At 42.5% G+C, this 21,761-nt stretch overlaps 1 protein-coding gene across 1 annotated transcript; it reads right to left on the bottom strand.

Moving 5' to 3' along the window:
* Window positions 1–318: 318 nt before the first annotated feature.
* On the bottom strand, window positions 319–21,478 carry LOC131290072 (heterogeneous nuclear ribonucleoprotein R). The gene is made up of 11 exons (XM_058319454.1): window positions 21,350–21,478; window positions 21,088–21,281; window positions 20,895–21,022; window positions 20,573–20,814; window positions 17,499–17,634; window positions 11,834–11,967; window positions 11,632–11,760; window positions 11,419–11,559; window positions 11,214–11,320; window positions 10,985–11,109; window positions 319–494 (listed from the first exon to the last, which is right to left on the bottom strand). The coding sequence occupies exons 1-11, from the start codon at window positions 21,467–21,469 to the stop codon at window positions 319–321; spliced, it is 1,632 nt and encodes a 543-aa protein (XP_058175437.1). The 5' UTR covers window positions 21,470–21,478.
* Window positions 21,479–21,761: the final 283 nt, after the last annotated feature.

Genomic DNA, 21,761 nt, shown 5'->3' with positions numbered 1-21,761 from the left:
ACTTTCTCTCTTTCTGTTTCTCACTTTACCTCTAGCTCCTTTTAACTTTTCCTAACGCACGCTATTTATCTAAAATGTGCCAAAATCGTCGTGTATGTTTTACAGTTGCCACCGATGGCTGCCGGCGAAATTTCAAAATGTCGTTTCCAACCGACCAGCAGACACTGCCTCGACGGTAAGCTATTTCAGCGCACCATTCGATTTTACGTTTACTTATTGCTGAGTGGCGTCAGGCTGTCCATATGAAGATGGTGGGAGTATGTGTCGAAATGGTTGATTAACGTTGAAAGAGTAATTTTGTTGATGGTTTTGTTTTGCTTAGCTCCACGCTGAGTAGGTATCCGTATACCATTGTTCTCCACCGTTTGCCCCGAGTGGCTGCTGGGGCAGCGGTTGACTGCCCCAGCTATTACCAAAATTTGCTAATGCTCCATAGCGTCGCTTGATGTCCCCTTGATTGTGAGGACCTCCTTCGAATTTGCGTTTACCGATTGCTGTCGCGCGTGAAGAACGGGGATAAAGTGTTGTGGATGGAGAGAGAGAGAGGAAAGAAAAAGTATATCATTAGTAGCTGGTTTTAGGTAAAATGTGAATTATGGGGCAATGCATTGTATGTTTTTCCCAATTTTGAGCGTCTTAAATGAGCAATAATTTATATTGCTCCGAGAATGAGCTTCTTCTTGTTTTTCTGTATTGTTCATAACACACCCGAAATTTCAACAAACACCAGGCGCCTCCATCGGTTCTTTCGTTTTGCGCCTGAATGTAGTTAACGGTTGCCAAACATTGTTCACGCGATGGATTTCAGACAATGCACCAATTTTCGTTTTTTTAAATTATTTGTTTTTGTTGATCCATTTTCCTGTTGTTTCTATTTTTCTGATTAGTCTCATTTAATGAAAGGAATAACGCAGTGACTTTCAACATTGATCATACATTTTCATTCAGTTTTTGCTCGTTTACATAAGTATATTTTAATCCATTTTTATTTGATCGTAGTACGGAAGTTGAAACAATAAATAATTATTTTTGTACCAAACATAAAAGCAAGAGTTCGGAGTGAATAGTTTGAACGATTTTTTCGTGCCTTTCATCTTTTTCTCTTGGAGCGTGTCTCTGTACAATTTTGTTCAAAGTTTTGCTGAGAACATCGACGATTCGACTCCAAACATTCGTACAACTTTCTAGCTTGATCGTGCGTCAAACCTTCATCTCCAACAGGTTACACATTGGCTTGGAGCTTTGCTGGGATAACCGGGATCTGTAAAGTGGTTATTTCGTCCATTTCATACGCAAGCATCCGACGATAATTTTCGATTTCGATTTACATGAAATAAAATGAAGAAATAAGTAGAATGAGCATGCTTTGCATCAATCGTCAACAATATGCAACAAGGGATACAGTATATGGAGAGCGAAAAGATGTCTAAACGAATTCAACATGCTCTAACGAGCTGTGCTATTTTCGTAGGGCCGTGTGGAAAATGTAGTTTTTTTATCTACTTACCTTTTCTCGGGCATTGGGAAAATGAATAAAATAAAAAGACAACATTCAAGTTTACTTTACAACACACCTAGGATTGATAGTAAAGACAGAGTAGTTGTTTTATAATATTCTACATCTCCTTACGGAACAAGGCTTCTAGGATCATTTTGAAGGGTGTAAAAAACTGCCATATTAGATGTAGTTACCAAAACTAGAGGCCTTAATCTCAACTCAAATAAAGATAATCGAAAATAGTAAAAAAGTACTGTATCCAAAGTTAGCAACAACCGATCAATTTTTCAAACAACTAAACGGATGTCGTGCAGAAAGGTGCATTATGGGTGATTTCTTCCCGCATTTTCCGATTAAAGGTTTACCTCCGGAATGAGCTTGCGCATTTGATGGACGATTTCTTTTAACATTCTCTTCGGCGTTAATATTGGTCGGTCTTGGCTAACCAACTGGTGACGTAAAGAAAGCAGGTCTTTTTTCTTGTCACTTTATTTTTAACTATCTTGTTTTTCGGTGTACATAGAATATATATTTGCATTGTTACTAAAGGTACTGCATACAGAGGACTTATCGCTTACTTAAACCTCGTCTAGTGAAATTAGAATTCTTCGATCAAGAACCGTTCGTGTGTAGAAACTGAAAACGCCATTAGCTGACTGTGAATCTATGCATTAATTGTACGTGTCTAAATCTATGTTTTTTTTTCATCGTAGCTGTCGAATCGATTAGTATTAATAGTACTGAGCTCTCCTCAGCTGTCATATTGCAAAATTTTTCAATTGACAGAATCTAGCGCAAGCAGACCGCTGTATACTATTGTTGTTTATTATTATGGAAAGACTGTTCCTTTCGTTTGCTTCAGATAAACAGGAAAGTGAGAAGTGTTTCTATAACTAGTTTGTAAAAAATAACGCACAGTTTTGTTCTGAACACTCGACCGTTCCATCCTCGGTATCTGCTGTCGGCATTAAAACGCTTGATCGTCCGTGATGGAGCTGTGATCGTTAAATCTCGCGATTGATAAACTGTTGACTGTACCGTGAGCATTTAGGTGTTCGATAATCTACCAATTAATAGAACGTGTGACTCGTATCCCCTAGGTAATGAGTGTTAATATATGATGGTAAGCGATTGGTCGCTGTGCAGTTTGGAGTTAATATGTTGAAGCAGTGAGGTACGAAAAACGGCGCGCTTTCTGATGTTTTGATTACTCATGTTAGTGTTAACGTTTCATAAAAGACAAACTATAAGCACCAAACATAAAGTATAGTTTGCAAAGGTAGTACCCGGGGTGAAGATCGTGTGCCGACGGTCATCGTGAAGGCGTCGCAAGTACACTGTAACTTAAGCCTACTAGTTGTTAAGAGCTAGTCATCTCACACTGAACTGCTCGAGTGAAATTAATTCAAATTAATATGTTTTAGAGAGGGAAGGCGAAAGGAGCAGGTATTTAAAAAGGCAGAAACAATATGAACAATTATATTGCATAAATATTAGTAATTCATGCAATCAGCAAGGAGAAATTAGAAGAAATAGTTAGCTCGATCCAATGAGAGAGAAAAATAAGAGAAAACGAAACACATGAAGCGGAAAAAATGATGGTTGGAAATAAATAATATAGACCGATCGAAGATAGAAAATGCCCAACCGTCGAGTCAAAATTGGGATAAAACCAGAACAATAAATTGTGTGTTATGTACCGCACTTTATACTGCCCCTGTTGCTCAACATAAGGAACATGATGCTCCTCGGAATTTATGCTCTCAATCATATCTTAATTATTACTGATTACAGCACTGATTAATCAACAATTATTAACTATTAGATTGTTCCCTTATATAGTTCAATCAATCATAATGACTGTATATTTTTCCATTAAGCTATAAATACTAATCGATTCTATTGCTGTTCGTCTAACATATTGTTTAAATACAGTAGCATATTTGTTTAACAACCGATCCTAACTGTTTACAATTGTATCAATCGTTACTTATCGTAATTCATAACCAAGTTTGCTTGCAGAAACTTCTTTCATACCATCGGTTTGCAGAGTTTCGCGATGGGCGTTTGCGCACTACGTTCATAATCTAGGGTTTACCGCGCTCCTGTCGTAATCTCGATGCACTTTTCCAAATGATCACGATTGGTTTCCTCCCGCATCCTAACCTACTGTTGTCTAACAACTACCGAAAAGAGGTTTCGGTTCTCCAAACACTGTCAGAAACACTGTCCAGAGGTCGTCTGGTACATCTGGTTAAACGTCCTAGCTAATCCCTGGCTCGTTCGATGCGTTTCGCTGGCATCTTCGGCAAACGTATGATTATTCAACACGAAATGAACAGACATTCTCATTTGCTCTTTACTTTACGCTAAACACGTTATTACAGAAAGGAAACTCACTTCAAACAAGTGCATTGACATTCCAAATTATCGCAAAAACGAATGAAAATAGAAAAAAAAAATAACGATACACCTATGAAGAGTAATATTTCCAGCGCTTAGTAACTAGAATGCAAATACAACAAACATAACTTCCGAGAACTAATCAGAGTGAAATAGAAACAAAACAGTTGTAAAATGCGTCCGTATGGAAATTATAATTAAATTAAAAGGAGAACATAGGAGAGAAACAATTCAATCAAACGATGCAAAAGTAATAAGTTCCGAAGAGAAATGCAAAACATAACATTAGGGAGCAGCAGCACCGAACCGTTCAGTGGTACTCTGTGCCGGTATCTACGATTACTTGTTTTACAGACTACTCAAACACAATAGGTCGATAGAATGATTGTGGTGCCAAGGTGTCGCCCGTTTGCTCCTTTTTTAAACTAAAGAAAATCCTCGTTTGTCACCCTCATGCGGGGTGTGGAGTTCAACTTCGAGGTGTTTGAACAAGCGCTGCATCGCTTCAAAGCCCCCACTCCGGGTCTACCAGAAAAACGGATGCAAACACTAATCTACCCGCGAATGAACCGTTGGGGCTAGAGGTCGCGCATGTGATGAATTGAAATTGCTATGCTCTCCTTGGAAAGAAAAAAAAAGTCTCCCATCGCCTGGGTGCACGTTGGCAGTATGGTGGTTTGAGCTAGGTGCGCATGATTTACTAAAAACTGCCGCCTAGCATCGGTGCGGTTCGGTTGTGTCTCTTAAGAAAGCTCACGGGCAGCAGTTGCACACGCACGGTTCGCACCCGGTAGCGTGCGTTGGAGGGAGAGATACTGTATACTGGTCCGTACGTACATCTACACGTGCTTATGCTGTTTCGGTCTTGCTCTTACTGGTTTCTACTGCCGAGTACTAATGAACTGAGTGTAACTAGTTTGTAAGACGGGCCGTCCTCACCTGGTATATTTGGTTTGACGCGCAGGGTGCCACACACGCTGGGACGAGTTCGACCCGGCCCACGGGCCGCCGCCCCCGCGGTTTGTTCCGGAACCCCCGCGGTGCCCACTGGCCGACCCTGTCGGGCCGCCGGGTGGTTGCTGTTGCCAAGGTGCCCAGCGGTTCGGCCACGTGGTGCCGTGGTTCCACGTCCACGACCAACCCCCTGTAGAATCGCGTTTCGGGCCAGCGGGCGCGGCGAGTGTGTGCGAATTTGTACGTGTGTGTATGTGTGTGTGTTGGTGTGTGTGTGTGTGAATTGTGAGTGAGGTATGCGTGGTTGTTTTATTTTTTGTTTGTTTTGCATTTCGATTTGGTACGAGAAAACCAAGAGGTAGACCATAGTCATAGTTTGAGCGCAGCGTGAACGAGCATCGCGCGTATCCGTTCGTGTCCGTTTTCATGTTGGTTGGTTTGTTGATTGTTTTGTTGGGTTTTTTGTTTCCGTTGACCGCGCGCACCACCACACGGACACACCCGATCGAGCGTCAACCACACGGATGACGGTTAGCCCCCGCCGGAAGTTGGACGATCGTCGACGTCGATGGTTGGTGGAGGGGGCGAGTAGGGGACAGACGTGTGTTACAGAGATACGATGAGGTGTGTGATCGGTGGTCGTTTCGTCGTGGTTGTTGTTGTGGCGCGTGGCGCAGTTGCAGTTGCAGCAGGACAGCATTCGGTTTCGGAGACGGGGTCCCAAAACATCGTCAACAAAATGGCCCCGTACGTTCGCCCCCGGGGAGGCGCATCACAAATACACACACACAGAGATACGCACAAACGAATTGGTTTGGTCGCAACAGCAGCGCACCGTTTGCGTACAAGTGTGACCGTTTCGTTTCGTTCGGTTTAGCACCGTTGGCGTGCAAACGTTAGGATTAACAGATGCGTTCGTACGTATGGTACAGAGAGTGATTATTGCAACGATTTGCAACGATTTGAAAGGCAGGTCGATTTCAAAGGAGGATATTTAAACATAAAAGAAAAGAGAACAAAAAAGAAAAAAAGCGAAAACGCGTTAGAAATGTAGAACAACAGAAGAGGAGGAAAACTGCAATCGAATTATAACACACTTAGTATAGTTGAGAGGGGAGCGGTAGACGCTGGTCTGAGCTGACGTGACAAACCGAAACGGTACCAGTTGCTAACAAGCTAACCAAAACGTATCGTAGGGAACAATAGCAAATAAAATAAAATATCCTTTCGACTGGTCAACGATGCGCACATCGGAACCTGTTTCATTGCACAACTCTCGCTCGCGAAATATGGCAGTGCGGAAATCGTGACATCCGTTTGGACGCAGTCCCGGCAGTCCTCAACTAACAAACCAACTTAAAATCGAGCCAGCTACATCGTGTGGCTCTTACTAGACTGGGGCCCTAACTAGAAACTACTATCGTTCCAGAAGGAACCTGCACTTGCGGTGGCATGGTACGGCATCTTCAATTTTCAAGTAACAATTTATTGTGGCACTTTGCCAGAGGTTAGTTTTCCAAAAAGTGTTAACATGAGAGTTCAGGAGAGAGAGAAAGAGTGATGATAAGAAAGACATGAACGGAGATAATGAATGTGAGAAAGGACATTCGAAATGCGCAAATGCAAAGCATTTGAACTTTGGATGCTAGAGTGTCCTTTATGAAAGAAGCAATTGCAGCGATGTTATCGAAAGGTGTGCGTATGAGAGAGATTAGTTTTGGTAATTGATTTCAAAACGAGTTCACAAAAGTACAAGATTGTTGGGAAACAAAAAAAAAATAGAAATAAAAATGGTTGATTGCCAAGAAACAATAAAGCACTAAAAACATACATTAACGTTAACTGGAAGGATAATAAAAAAGCAGTGGATCGGACGTTAAGGAGCGTATCAACGAAAGCAGTGAAAACTAAAAAAGCATAAAAGCGTGAAGCAAATCAATACATAACAACAGCGGTTAACTAAAGAAGCAAAAGTTTGTGTGGAAAACCCCACGGGAAACACGGGATGAGGTGATGGTGTGTACGAAACAGAATCGAACCTGCTCGATTTGATTTAACCCTATTCAACGGTGCGTTTGGATGTTGTTGATTTGGTTGTTTTTTCCCTTCAGTACCTTTTGATGTGTATTGCATGAATGTTGTTGCTTGCGACGGGGTTACGTTTAACGTTTCACACTCCCATTTCTTGTCGCTCTCCGCTCGACTTGGGTAAATAGATCCGCCATGGCGGCAGTTAAGGCAAGTGGCGGCCGGTGGCCGTGTGCGTCGGGGCGTCTAGAACAACTTCAACCTGCGCCCTCCTCCTACCGGTGCGCCCACCGAACTACTGTTACGTGCTCCCGCGGCGGCGACGGCTGCGGCGGCAGCGGCACTGTGGTGATGGTGATGATGGTGGCTGTGGTGGCTGTGATGGTGGTGGGACGGGGCGTGGTGGTGGTGGTGCTGGCCGTGGCCACCACCGGACGTACCGCCGGAGGAGAAGGCTGCGGCGGCGGCGGCAGCAGCTGCTGCAGCCGCGGCCGCCGCCGTTGCACTCGACGCGTAGTCCAGGTAGAACTCGGAACTGCCGTCGCCGAAGCACGCACCAATACCGCCAGCACCCCCTCCACCTCCTCCCCCTCCTCCCCCACGGTGGTGGTGGTGGTAGTAGTCGTCGTAGTACGGTGGCTCGTAGTATCCCGGGCCCGATCCAAGGCCACGGTGAGGATAATCCGCGTAACCGAACGAATCATAGTCGTACTCTGGTCACCAAAGTGCAGACGAGCGCGTGTGTGCGTGTGTGTGTATGCGTGCGTGTGTAAGTATGCGTGTGTGTTCGTGTGTACGTGTGCGTAATTCGGCACGTGACGTTCGCAGAACGAGTTTGATCGTGATCGTGATCGTGTCCATATCCGTTTCCGTGCCAGCGGCCGATGCAGGATCACATGAGATGCATTGAGGATGACGAACGGATGGGTGATGAACGGTTGGTTTGCGATTGAGTTTGGTTGAGTTTGTTAGATTTCAAAACATTTGTGATTTGAGTTGTGTTTTGGAATGGCGGCAAAGTTTACAAATTTAAACGAGTTTGGATTGAAGCAAGTTCATTATTGGAATGTTCGTTGTACAGAGAAGCGAGCAGAGGGATGGTAATGGTAGCGACAACCGAGGAAAGATGACGGTAGAGAGAGAGAGAGAAAGAGAAAGAGAGAAAGAAAAAAGACAACCAACAAATGCACTCAGTGAACGCAGCATCATAAGCGTGAACGTAACGATGATCGGAACGCTCTGTTCAGAGTCACAATTTGAACTACTGCTAGTAGCAATAGCAATGGTAGGAGTAGTTAGGATGGTAGTAGTAGAGGTGGTAGGTTGTTGTTGTGGCGGTGTGCTTTTGCTCAGCTTACCCACAGCGTTACGTCCGTTTGCAACAACACATACGACACATAATTGCTGCCTGTACTTTTCATAGCGAATTTTGAAATTTTGCCCGAAGGTAGGTCCTAAAATGTAAATTTAAAATGCATTTCGTTTTTGATTGCGGCGCTGATGGTTTATAATTTTGGTACAAATTTTGGATGCAGAAAGAAACCCGAACTATTGTTACGCTACACAAGTCTTTCGACTTTTCTTTTTTTTTTGTTTTGTTTACGCTTTACAGCATATTTTCGAGGTATATGATTTGCTCTCTTCTCCCAACCTTTTATTTTGTTTTCGAAGCAATTGCTAATGATTTTTACTTCGTACCAATAGAAAACAATACTTTAAGATGAAAAAAATGTAACAAGAAACAAAATATTGAACTCAAAATTATAAAAACGAAGTATAACGAGTGACAAAAACTTGCGTATCACGAGAGACGGTCTCGCAGCTCTAGCGTTCCGTCGACTAATGGTACGAAAAATGTGTGTTTCGTTGGAATCTACTATTACTTACCCAAGGTATAGCAACTACTGGGGAGAATTGTTTTTGTGATCTACTTGCAATCGATCGATTGTGTTTCCAATAGTTTTCTAGCAATTTCATTACAAAATCGTAGAGGAAGTGGAACACAGAACCGAGCGAAATTCTTCGTGTTTGGTACACCCTACTCAAACATAGATTGAAAAAGAAAAACATTTTCTACAACAACTCATGCAATACACATCTTACTGCTATATTGTAAAAAAGACTATAGAATAGAATTTTCATCCACTGCATAACGGTGGTGGTGGTGGTGGTGGTGGTGTTAATATTAAGATCTTAGCATTTTACTTATAGCTTTTTCCTGTCTCATTTTTCTTTACCATGCCAGCAAATGATGTCATATGCTCTTTTTTATACAAACTTAGCTTGCCAATGTCTAGGGATTTGACGGGCAGAATTAAACATTTTCTCCTTTATGTCCTGCACGTTCTGATAGTATTTGCGCAGTTTTGGATCTGTTTTGATTTTGATTGTCCGTACAGTACAGCTATACAGATATATCTATTGCACATAGCCAACATACGCTGAGCTCTATAGGAAGTGGAATGTTAACGTGAAACGTCGAGGTGTTTTGGCGTGAGGGAATGACGTGACGATCATCCGGGGGACGCATCAATGACTTACTGTTAAAATTATAGTACTTTAACACTCTAAACATTCCTACATAATTTCGCTAGTATACTGCTACGGCAGGGATAGAAAGGTCTACTTTTACGAAGGTTTTACATTCTTGGCACATCATATACTAGAGTTTCATTACTGTTTTCCTGTATACTGATCATATGCTCTTTTGCTAGAACGCTTCTCATCTTTGCAACGATAATAATAAACAACAACAGTTTATTTAATTACTATAAGGAAAATTTGTTTCTTTTTAACTTATTTTTTGTTCGTTTGTCAAATGCAGTCGTCAATTGAAAAATCATGCAGTATATTAATTTAGTTCCCTACGAGGGTACTTTTACCGGTTGCGGTAAACGACACGTAAGCTTAAGGCGGGAATAGGCAAGGGTACGGAGGGCAAAATGGTCTACTAGTAAGTCCTGGGCGAGTGAGGACCATCAGAATACAGGAAATGTTTCTACCGTTCTTGCAGGACTCGATGGTCCAGGGAGTAGATGAAGAGGAGGTCGATTAGGTCGAAAGTTGGATCAAACAAGAGGCAATACAACAACATCGTGTTGTTTTTTTTCCGGGGGAAAATTGGTTGTCTTTCTCCGATGTTGGTAAAGTCTGTTACATGCACGTACCGAACTCTGGTGCGGGAGTAAGATTAAGATCGAGTTTTCCACTCGCGCTCAAAATTGCGGAGTGTTTGATAAACTGTACATTATTAATGATAGGAGGTTACGAACTTGTATGTGAAACACAACTAAACTGGTAATAAACAATAAGTAATCAAAAATGTAACTCAACACGGAATTAAGAACGGAGCAGAGTACACAAAACATTCTAAAATTTGGAAGCTGTTCATAATTTGGTTGAATCAAGTTAACGCGATTCACGTTTGCCCATTCAGTTACTACGTGACATTATGGATCTTTTTTTCTAACATTCGAGGTTAGATGGACACCCGACGTGCCATCGGTGCGTAAAGGCAGAAGAGAGAAGATACAAGGTAGTAAATTTTCAATAATTGCACTTTTACCCTTGTTTGTATAATTTGGTGTTTGGTTTTGTTCAATGATTTGATAGGTAATTCATTCACTCAGTAGCACCGTTTACAGTAGCCGTTTCTTTCTCTGCTACATAATTGTTTCTGTCGATCGGGGTGGTTTGGCTATTGACAATTAAGTTGAATTTACATTGCATTAGGACGGTACACTCCTCGTTTGTTTTTTACTGATGAACGATTTTCGTCAGGACCTCAATTACACAACCTTGGATTGGTTATTGAGCTAATCGTTTTCATTATTGTCGTTTGTTTGTGATTTTGGTTTCTAATCATAGCTACAACCTATCGGGAGTTTGGTTCCCCGATAGCAACGATAACGGTTGTATATTACTACTAGAGGTTCATTCGTTTATAACAATATATACTGCCAATTGTAAGGCACAAAAAGTACAGATGTAGATCAGGGACATTAAGAGAGAAAGAGAGAGAGAGAGAGAGAGTGGGCGAGGGAGAGAGTAAAACCAAGGAAGAAAGATATAGAAGGAGAAAGAGGGACTGGCGTTACTTACCGTACTCGCCCCGACCCATCGGTCCACCTCGCATTCCCGGGGCCCGCTGTCCGCCGGCTCCGCTCGGGACTCTCATCGGACCTGGCAGCGGACCGGGCATCATGCCGGCATGCTGTGGCGACATACTGGGAAACGACGGCACCGAGCTGCGCAAGGGGGCACAAAGAGTTTTGGGTAGCGTTAGTTTCCTATTCGCAAGCAATGCCTGGTCTCAATTCCGGCTACTTACCTAACCAAACCTATTCTAGTTTGTAAAAATTGGGTCATGCGCCTTTCGCGGGCTCGTAGAATCTCTTCCTTCTTCTTTTTGTCGGACGGAGGTTTAGCTAGCGACACCTTTGGGGGGGAGGGAAAGGGGGGAAATGGCAAAGACGAGCCGGTGAATTAGAAACAGCGTCCTCAGCGCCAGCGGCCAACGCTCAGGCCAAGCCTACCTCTATGTTCGATCCACCGATCTCCTTGCCGTCCAGATCCTTCATCGCTTTGACGGCGTTATCACGGTCCTCGAAGTGAACAAATGCGTAGTCCTTTATTTTCTTCACCCGCTCGACGCGGCCGAACTGCTCGAAGCTTTCCTGTTGTGCGAAAGACGTGTGTAAAGTGAACCAGACGAACCGACATTCCAGCGATGTGTGGCAGCGGCTTACCTTAAGCTTTTCTTCGCTCGTGTCTTGTGTAAGGTTTCGTACATATAATACTTTCACCTTGCTCATCGTTTGTTCGTCCGGTTCTTCCTGTGGGTCTGCCCAGTCTACTATTATATCACAATTCCATACCTAAACGTTGTCGGGCACAGCGGAAAGCATAAATTAGACGTGACGGCTATACGGCGGCCGGCGAGGTACGTACCTTTATCCTTCCGGTGCCTAGTCGCCGCTTTGCCAGGGAGGCCGCTTTGTGTGATTCGTACTCGAGGAAGCAGAATCCTCGGTTCTTTTTCTTGTCGTCTGGTGAGCTATAAATAATTACCTCCACAAGTCCCGCTGTAAAGATTTTAGATTGCATGTTTGGTTTGCGAACGCCATGGCGCGCGTCGTGTGCGATCGACAGGTAGGGTTGGTTGGTGCGAGGAATCGCACGTTTCGATCCAGGTTACGATCGAACGGAGACGAAGGGCGTTGAGTGAGGGAGGGGAAGGAGGGTTAGGGATTTTGGTTTGGTATCGTTTTTGCGCCGAATGCCGGAGACAAATAGAGAAAAGAAAAGAAAAATATATTAGTTTTTGGCGGCTGCAAAGTACTACTCAAAACGCTGCAGCGAGTCAGCGCGTGCAATGGTGAGGCGAGAAGTTAAGAACAGTAGTAGTATGTTGAGAAATTGAAAAGTTGAAATTCTTCGTTTCCTAATGTTTCCTTTCTACCATTCGTTACTGCGGAGCGGGCTGAATAGTATAAGCAAATCCTGCTCACTGATCCTGCACGCTACCGGGACGGTGGTCGGGCGGATCAGCGGGTCTTCCCTGGGGCGGGGAGAACGGGTTTGTCTTAACACTTCAAACGGTCAAACTGAGTAGCTGGGTGTGGAATGGAAACACACACAAACACAAACAATCTCACACCCTCTGCTTAGCTTCTTAAACTTTTGCAACAGTCCGTCAGTTCCGTAGAACGACAGAACCGCCGAACAAAACCAATGTTTCAACTATGCTAACCCATGTTTCGTTTGTAATTTCGTCCGTTCACTGTAGTGCCAAATTCATTTGCCAAAACGTTTGTATTGCTGCTTCTGCTTTGTTTTGCTTTTTGAAGCCATTATTTGGTGGTATAATCAACTGCTTAAAGATATCATCACAACAAACATCGAGTGGAAATCCAACCGATGGGAAACGATAAACATCTCAAACGAAACTGAAGAAACCAGTATTCGCGATCCGTATTCAGATTTGAAATTGTATTTGAATGTGCTTTAAATGGTTGGACAGGAACAGTAGCTGGTAAAAAAAACTTAAACATTTGGTTTAAGGGTAGAATATAGACAAATGTTTTAATTGAACGGGAGTATTGGAAAAGATGTCGAAAGAGAGAGAGAGATAGAGTGTGATTAAAGGAGTGTGTGTGTGACAGAGAGCAAGGTTCAAATAGAAAGGAGCACAATTGGTGGCTAGAGAAAAAAAAACGTCAAAACAAAGAGTTAACGGAAGGAGTTTGTATCGTTTTATGGTTTTTTTTTGTACACATGATAAATAACCCAAACGGGAGAAAAAAGGATAAAAGCTCGTACAGTACACACTTCAGTGGAGTTAAATGGAAGAGTGGTAGGATTTCTTATCACACAAACATTTTCCAAAGCAAACTGTCTCCATCTATAACACAACAACGGGTGCGATGGTGGTGTGGTTCACTAAGGGGAAACTATTTATATGCTGTATGGTAAGCCCTGGTCTCCAGTCATTACGTCGAAAAACCAAATGATATACTATCCGGATGCATCACCGAATGTTTCTCTATAATGCATTTTTTTTTGTATGTTATCAAGTGCATTGTCACCAATGTTTTTTTCCAAGGCGCCACCGATTTCGCCGCCACGTCCGTTTTTGAATTTCGAATCACATCAAACACGCGATGCGGAACGATGCACAACGCAGCCAGAAAGTGGAGCTAATCATTGGCAAATTTTTGTAGGAAAGGGAAATGTGCGCCTGGACAGGAGCGTCTTTTGCTGCAGGGCTGTACACTAACCGCTCTTCCACTATGCAATCTGTGCAACTTTCCTGTGCTCGGTTGCGAAAGAATATTTCTGGAGTTCGGAAAAGAAACGGGCCAGATTTTAGGGGTTGTCGGTTTTGTTTTTTGATTGGGTGCTGTAGCCAGACAATTCTAAGATTGCCGAAAGGGTGAACCAATTGTAACCCTGAACACAATCGAGCGGAGCAAACGTCCAATTGTCCGAATGGTTTCAGCTTCGTCAAATGTTCCACATTAGGAGGAAACAGTACACACCCAGTGTAAGAATAGTGATTTTGGCAAACGAATTTGAACGTACAGTTTCAAGTTTAGATTTGTTTTTGTTTTTAGATGTTACGCATTTTATGTCGAAATTGTGAAGCTACAGAACTGAGGATGGAAATTTAGATTTGGTTTTGTTTCCATTTCGCTGTGCTACGCATCTATCGCAGTAATTTTGCCTACGTTAGCTAAAGCCTGTGGTATGAGCTATAACCAAACGGCTACGTGAAACATCAAGTGGCGGATTATGCGAGGTTGCATTTTGCATTTCAACCCCGCACTGCACGTGATGTTTCACGTGGCAGTGAGTTCGGCAGGAGCCAAATTTATCTATTTCGCTTACTTCGTTTGTAAAGAAATTTCAAATTTTGCATACAAATTTTGAGAACACACACGCACATTCACGCATTTCGATGCAAAATGAAGAACGAAAAACCAAGCAACGGCCAGTTGAGGCAAGTATTTGCTAAGCAGGATAAGTTTGGAATGTTTGAGCCTTGAAGCAATGGGAGTAAATGAAACGTCAAGCGAAAATTTGCACACACTCAAACCGATGTATCACACAGCATTAATTAAACAAACAAATAAAAATCAATTTCAAACATGTCACACCAATCGCTATGACACTATGCCGAACTGTGGCGTCCACCAACTGGACAGCCTACACTGTAGTTTGGTTTTTCGTTTTTCATTTCGGTGCATCGTTTGTTAGGTAATGATATATTTCTTTTGATTTTTACTTCTAATAAAACCAATCATAATTTTAAACCAATGGTAACAAACTGTCGAATAATAAGTAAGGAAAACGACAAACAAAATGAGAAAATGTAATAAGAATATGCAATGAAACAAGAAAACAACAATCAAAATCCAATGCCAATCCATTCGCCAATGTCCTACTACACTTCGGGGCCGAGAGACGGTGGTGTTAATCAATCAGCCAGGATTAATGTATTTTTCGGTGCCTAATGGTGGGCTTATAATTTGCTGCAGAAAGTAAATATCATCATTGTTGTTTTCTCGAGTACCAATTTTGTCGCAAATGCCAATTTCGCCGAGCGCTTTTTTAGGAGGAAAATATGTTCGTGCTTCCTTACAGGCCAATGGTTCGAATCTACCACACGCAAATCCATTCTAATTTTTGTTGTAGGTAAACGTCATTCTCCTTTACTTTTTCTAGTGTATAGGTAATTTTAAGCTTTTAAATTTTCCTTTGTATCATTTTGATAATATTAGCTCGCAATCGACTGTGCTGTCGTTCTGATACTAGGGAAAAGAGAACAAATTTGGAGTTTCGTCGAACGTTGAAACTTACGTGCATGTTTTGCAAATTCCTCTAACAACTCATCGCGATCTCTATTCTTAGGTATATTGCCGACAAAAAGTCGGTGATTGTTAAACGATATCGTTACACCAATCTTTTTGCCATTCCGAATTTCATAATCATTCAGCTGGAAGCGGATATCGTGGTAGAGTTGGGTTGGAAGAAAGAGAGAGAGAGACATTTCATTCACTCCTGCTGTAAATTGTGAAGATACGTTGATAGTTTGCTTCCTGATTTGAAGGGCGATTCATGGTGAACATAAGAAAAGAAGCTTGTTCCAAAAGGTGTTGATTAGACATTTTTGAAAGCAATAAAGTAACAAAAACTAACCAAAAATTATGGACAAATTAAAACTCAAATCCAATATGGGGATGATAGAGGCGCGGCAGTGAGTGATGGAAATCTGATGAAGCCGATATTCAATTGAGATAAATCGAAATACAATGGAGCAAGAATGTGGAAATAATGATTTGATATAACGGGCATGGTATTTTAATATAAATCATAAAGTGTGATTGGGTGAATGGTCTAGGGAATATTGGATGGTTCGAACAAATGGTGCTGCTTTTTAATTGCGGTAACTCTAAAATGGAATATGGATAGCGATGAGTGTAAATCAAAAAGGTTTTAAAACGATCACAAAGGGAAAGCATTTTACGTAATTTGCACAAAAGATGCCGACGGTGTCAAAAGTTGTAATAATTTCGATTGCTAACTTTTTTAAACATTTTGTTTTAAATATAATGACTGGAGATATTGCGTAATTATGCTAAAAAATGATTGTTACAGTTTTTTCCCTGTCAACAACAATCCAACCAGCGTGTATGAAACTTTAATGTAAAACAGAATGAAGAGGACGGTGGACGATGCGTTAATCTATACATAGATTAATCGAGCTTACAAATTGTTAGCATTGTCGAGATTATTGACGAGCTCTAGAAGTAAACATATAAAACGAGCAACAGGTAAACACGAAGTATAATACAGTAAATGTAACTGAATATTAACAAATGCAACCGTAAAAACCGTTTTCGTGTCGTTAGGTTCAATCGAAAGAAAACGAAAAGTCAAATGATTATATGACTATGATATTGCAGTGGTGGTAGTAGTGAAATGAGCTTTATGAGGTGATTAAGGTAGAATGTTAACTGATTCGCATCTTTGAGTTGAAAAATCAAAACAAATCAACGGACAAGAACAGACGAAGGTGATGAAAACGTGACGAAAAAGAACGAATGCGTTTAATCGTAATCTAGCTATGATTGACTATTATCATCGGGCACTGAGATGGTTTCATTTTGCAGTTGTCAAATTAGATGTGGGAAACCGGTGTTGAGTTCTAAAGTAAGAAGAGTTCTTAAATTAATAAGCATTTTAATCTCAGGGGATAACGTTCCTACCCGCATAACAAATTGGAACAAAAATAATTGAATTCGCACAAGGACAATACAAATGTAATCAAAGGCGAGGAAGCAGAGCTTTATTACAATTGTACCGCTCTTTATTACATCGTCGTGGTCTGTTTGTGCCATAAATGATAAATGAATGGTACCAGTTCATTGACAATTATTTTAAAGCAAGTCGAAAATGCCTAAGCATGGAAAATTATCCTACCAATGACGTGATAGCAAGGATAATGGAAATATTTTCCAAAAAGAGGCAGCGAGGTACTATATTCTGATTTCAAGCGTATCCAGAATTTATAACGTTTTTTTATGATCTTCCACTAGCCGTTTGGTAGCGTGTTGCTGCATGTCAGAAAGCCAGCGTATTGCTTAGCAGCTTAAGCCTTTAGCATTGTTATCTTGTTGATTGATTGATTGGCGTGATATAATTGACCTGTTTCAGGTTCGTTATCTTTTTATTGCGCGTACAGTTGTTCTCAAATAATTGTTTGTTTGAAATTTCCATATCTACTTCGGAACTGTTTGCCTTGAACAAAAGGTGCAAGAAAGTGTTGAGATCGGTTATTTTAGCTTGCCTCACAAAACGGCATCGTTTGAAGTTGAAATATCTATCGAGTGTGCATTCTTTGATGACCAATCGGGCGATCGGCCCGAATGAATAAATACAGTTTTTTTAAATTCTAAAACAATAAACATAGGCATAACGTAACTTAACAGTGTAACGAGGAAACGAAGAAGTATAAAATGTAATAGTTCACTATTACTGATGAGGTTTGTAAGAACAGATTGAAAGTAAATAATAAAACGAAGAAATAAAAACAATTTTGAGCATGATTTACCTGTTAGTTTACCAAATTCATCTAAAATCTCTTCTTTTCCTTTAGATTTAGGTATGTTGCCTACAAAGAGGCGCAGATTCGGCACGCTTACATTTATTTTCAAACAATTGCCGGGCTTTATTTCATAATTATTGAGCTGTGGGGTAACAGATATGGAAAAAAATAATGCGATGAACAAAAAAGATGTAATAATTTTGGCCGAATTAGTTAAAAAGTGTTCGTCGTCGCGGTCATCGTAACCTTACGACAGCCGACTGGAACGACATTGAACGAATAATGTTGGGGACGGTTGGTTTATATATATATATATAAGAGTAGGTTCTTGAGGACGTAGGAAAGGAAAGTAATCGGTGGAGGAATAGATAAATTTTGAACTGATTTAATGAAAGGGCAGGAAGAGGAATAGTTGAATCATACAACTCCACGTAATAAAGGAGAAACAAAGAAATCATAGTAAATAATGTGAACTGACAGTAAAAACTGGAGAAAAATGTATAATCCAAACTAACAACTAAAAAGTAACATAAGAAGTAAACACTTGAAGTGGAGATATACACAGAGAAACGAAAAGCAATTATTTGCAATCATACTTACAATCATAATAAGGGGAGAGGATATAAACAGTGAAGCTCATGCTTGTGTGAATGGAAAGAGCCCGTTAAAAACCAGCAAAGGTACCGTTTGAAAGCAATCAATCTACGAAAAACCTCCATCGCGGCGAAACTTGCCAAAGATCCAAAGCCTATATCACACTACGAACTACAACCTATACAGGTTCTATTGTAAGTACGCAAAGAATACGACAGTTGATCAAAAAACATCTTCAAATATCGTTCCAAAAGATCAAAAGAAGTATGCTAGAAGCAAGGAGAACTGCAATTAACTGCACACCCGGCCATGAATGCAGCTGTGCGCAGCGTTTTAGTAAAAACTGGCATTGGAAGTAAGAAGAAAACAAAACAACGCTTAAAAGCCGTTGTTTGCAAAAAAAAAACCCTTGTGCCTAATTTACAGCAGCTGGTCGATGGGCGATGGGCAAGCGAGGAAAACACAAAATAAAAAGAAATTGGGAGAAAGTGCGCACCACCGAACGGGGCGGTCCTTTCTCCGGCGAACGCAACCGGAACTGAAGCGCCAACGTATGGCACGCGCCGGATCCCGTTAAGTTGCATTCACGGGAAGTGCATTGTGGTGCAGCCTTGAGCACGATCCGAGCGCATCCTACAGCTGGCCTGCCGGTCGATCGGGTGGGGTCGAGCCGAATTATACCCCGTTGCAGGAAAAGATACCGTTATTCCATCAGCCCGGCAGCGAAGCAGAAGGATCGGAAACGGCCGAAAACACGCTACAGGATATAAGTATCGTGATGGATGGATATATGGTGCGGGTGGCTGATCGATATCTTCCGGTCGATGCACCGTGGCAAGCAGGAATAACAAAAAATAAATAAAGGGACCCATCGTTTTTCCCCCTTCGATGCTACCGTTCTGGGCAGGGGATTAATCATCTTTCGCAAATCGCTTCTTCGCCGTTGGAGGAAGTTTCCAACACGTGCCCGGCGTGCGCAAGAGAAAGTGTGCTACTGCTGCTTCTGTATCCTACCATCAAGGATCAAAGGTGATGTAAAATAAACAGGCCAACATTCTGCAGCCATGTGCTTCCACACTGCTGGACACACAGATGGTACAGAATGGGTTTTCTGCGCATCTCACCCACGGAATGGGCGCGCACCCTCACCCTAAATGGAGGCACATCTTGGAGCTAATTTACGTACGCCACCAAACTACCGTTGCAGCGACGTCAAAAGGTACCGCGTCCGCTGTTGGAAACGGTAAACATTGGAAACCTAACGGTACGGGGCGTGCTGCCCTTGTTTTGGGGTCGTGCGAGGATTGATCCTTCATCGGAAACGTTTAATCGAAATGAATAACAGAAGATACAACGGTTATGCTTACATGCGATCAGACCACATCGCTCTGTGCTATGAAAATCGTATGAACCTACACGGAAAATGCACTTTTGGGTGTGGCAATACATGGTAGCAACATAACGACCGTCGAGTCTAATGGGAATGCTCTCTTTGGGATGAATGGAGTTTTCTATCGCACTATCTAAGCCTACAGTACATAGGGAAGGGGCGTATGCTCGTATAGACACGGGTTTCTTTACCACAGTGTTTCAATTTTCACCTCTTCTCGCAAGGTGCATTACCAATTGAGTGATCCGCAGTGCCAAATGTTGCATCGTTGCATTGTTGTGAAGCGTACGACGGACAAGATTAGGAAAACACAACAAAGACCATCGTCGTTACGTTCTGCGACTCTCCCCCCCCACAATGGACAACCAATTACATACAACAACTACTTTACCAATCACCTCTACTCAACACCATCATTGTAAACATATTTAGAAGAGAAAAATGTAGTCCACCATTGCACAATATGTTATAGGGGATATTTTTTGCCTTTCCAGATTTCAATGTGTTCCCGGATGAAACGGAGTTTGCTATTGCTTTATGTTTGTTTTTCTTATTCTTAATTTAGCGAGTTTGGATCTCGTTTGGTGGCCGTATGCTAGGACGGTTGAGTCTACATTGTACAGCTACGGTTCCGGATGTATTAGTAAGAGTTGATAGTTTGTTTCTTTTGTGTGCAAACAAATCGTATTAATTGTAATAAAAGTTAAGAGAAAAGAGGCAGCTACGGGGAGGAATACATGGGATGGGGCAGAAGGAGCTGGGAAACTGAGAAAATAGTCATTTCAAAGGGGGGCCACTTTTCTTTTTCGTGGAAACGGAGGGCTGGGATTGTTAGTGGGAAAATGTTGAACACGGTGGAGGAAGTTGATACAAGACGCCTCAAGAGGCTGGACATTGGGGATGTTGGAGCATAAACGGGGGATAAGTCAGACCAGTGGTAGCCGGGGGGTGTAAAAACAGGGGCTGGGATTTTGGGGAGGTGATAAATGAACGTAAAATCTAACACAGAAAACGCTCCTCGGTCGGCTCCGGCGCCAGCGTTGGAGGAAGTTGGGTTCGTGTGTACGGAGCGGAATCGGAATCGGAAATCACTTACCTCCCGAACGGCGTTCGAGGCCGAGTCCCGTGAGGTGAAGGTAACGAAGGCGTAGCCCCGGTTGGTGCCGGTCATCGGGTCCATCATTAGCCGGAGGTCCCAGATCTTGCCGCACTTCTCGAACAGCGGGATCAGCTCGTCCTCGTACATATCTTTTGGTATCTTGCCGCAGAACACCTCGCAGCCGTTCCCGGGCGTGTTGCCTTCCCAGTTGGGAGGTGGTCCGCCGTACTTGCGTTGTCCTGAGGGGAAGGAAGTCGGTTAGATTCACTGATGGCTGACAGCAACATTGCAGGCAGCTCCGCAGGAACCGGTACCGTACCTGTAGTGACGTCCAATGTGTATCCCGTTCGCTCCAGAATTGCTTTGATCTTCTCCTCGTCCGGACCCTTCGCTTGCACTGTCGCTGCCGGTGCCGGTTGTCCCTGCTGCGTGGCCCGAATTTTTTGTCTGCCAACAAAGAAGAGGTCGTCATCAGCCGTCACCTACCAGAGGCCATGCCCTCGTGTCCTTACCTGTACGTTTTCATGACACCGCAAAGGAAGGCCGATTTGTTCGACACATGTTCGAGGTTCGAGTCTAGGAACTGATCCAGTACGTCCAAGGCACCTTCTACGTGGAACTCCTTCAGCGCATCGAGTGCCCTTTCGTCAAGCTCCGAGTGGGCCAGCTTGCCGGTTTTGTAGATGTCGTCCAACCGACCGGCAACCTATGAAGGTTGGGAGTTGAGGATGAACGAACCCACGATCGACAACGCTAGGGAGGATAGGAACTTACCATCTTGTGTAGTCCATATTCCAGCAGCTTTGAGTAGTCCTGCGTTCGTTCGCCGTCGCCACCCTCGCCGGACTTTTGATTTGCCATCTCCTCTACCACCTCACCATTACCTTCGGCCATTTCTGTGGAAACAAGAAAGAGCATGGGTTAGACATTGTTATTTCAGTTATTCCCATCAGAATCTTTCACCAAAGAATTTACTATCAAATATAGCATATTTTTTCATCATTTAAATGGTTTTAAGATTAGAACGATCGGTTCCAGTGGTATATAGTTTGAATAAGAAATTCTAATCTAATTCTCTTTCGTAAGAAGTTCGCAACGTAGATTCGCAAGATCAAAAGCGTAAGCAATTGAAAAAAAAACATGAAATGAGACGTCACGAACACGATTGAATTCGCGATCGCGAGTT

The sequence above is a fragment of the Anopheles ziemanni genome, chromosome 3, assembly GCF_943734765.1.
Source record: "Anopheles ziemanni chromosome 3, idAnoZiCoDA_A2_x.2, whole genome shotgun sequence".
Taxonomy (NCBI): Eukaryota; Metazoa; Arthropoda; class Insecta; order Diptera; family Culicidae; genus Anopheles; species Anopheles ziemanni.
Note: the sequence above shows the minus strand (reverse complement) of the source record. Positions and strands in the feature narration are given on the sequence as shown.

What these genes read in the sequence shown, in the direction of transcription:
- LOC131290072 (XM_058319454.1), bottom strand. Translation starts at nt 21,469, where the DNA reads ATGGCCGAAGGTAATGGTGAGGTGGTAGAGGAGATGGCAAATCAAAAG. An exon ending in CGAGCGAAGAAAAGCTTAAG is followed by an intron (nt 11,560 to 11,631) that starts GTAAGCCGCTGC and finishes TTCGCACAACAG; the next exon opens with GAAAGCTTCGAGCAGTTCGG. An exon ending in TCGGTGGATCGAACATAGAG is followed by an intron (nt 11,321 to 11,418) that starts GTAGGCTTGGCC and finishes TCCCCCCCAAAG; the next exon opens with GTGTCGCTAGCTAAACCTCC.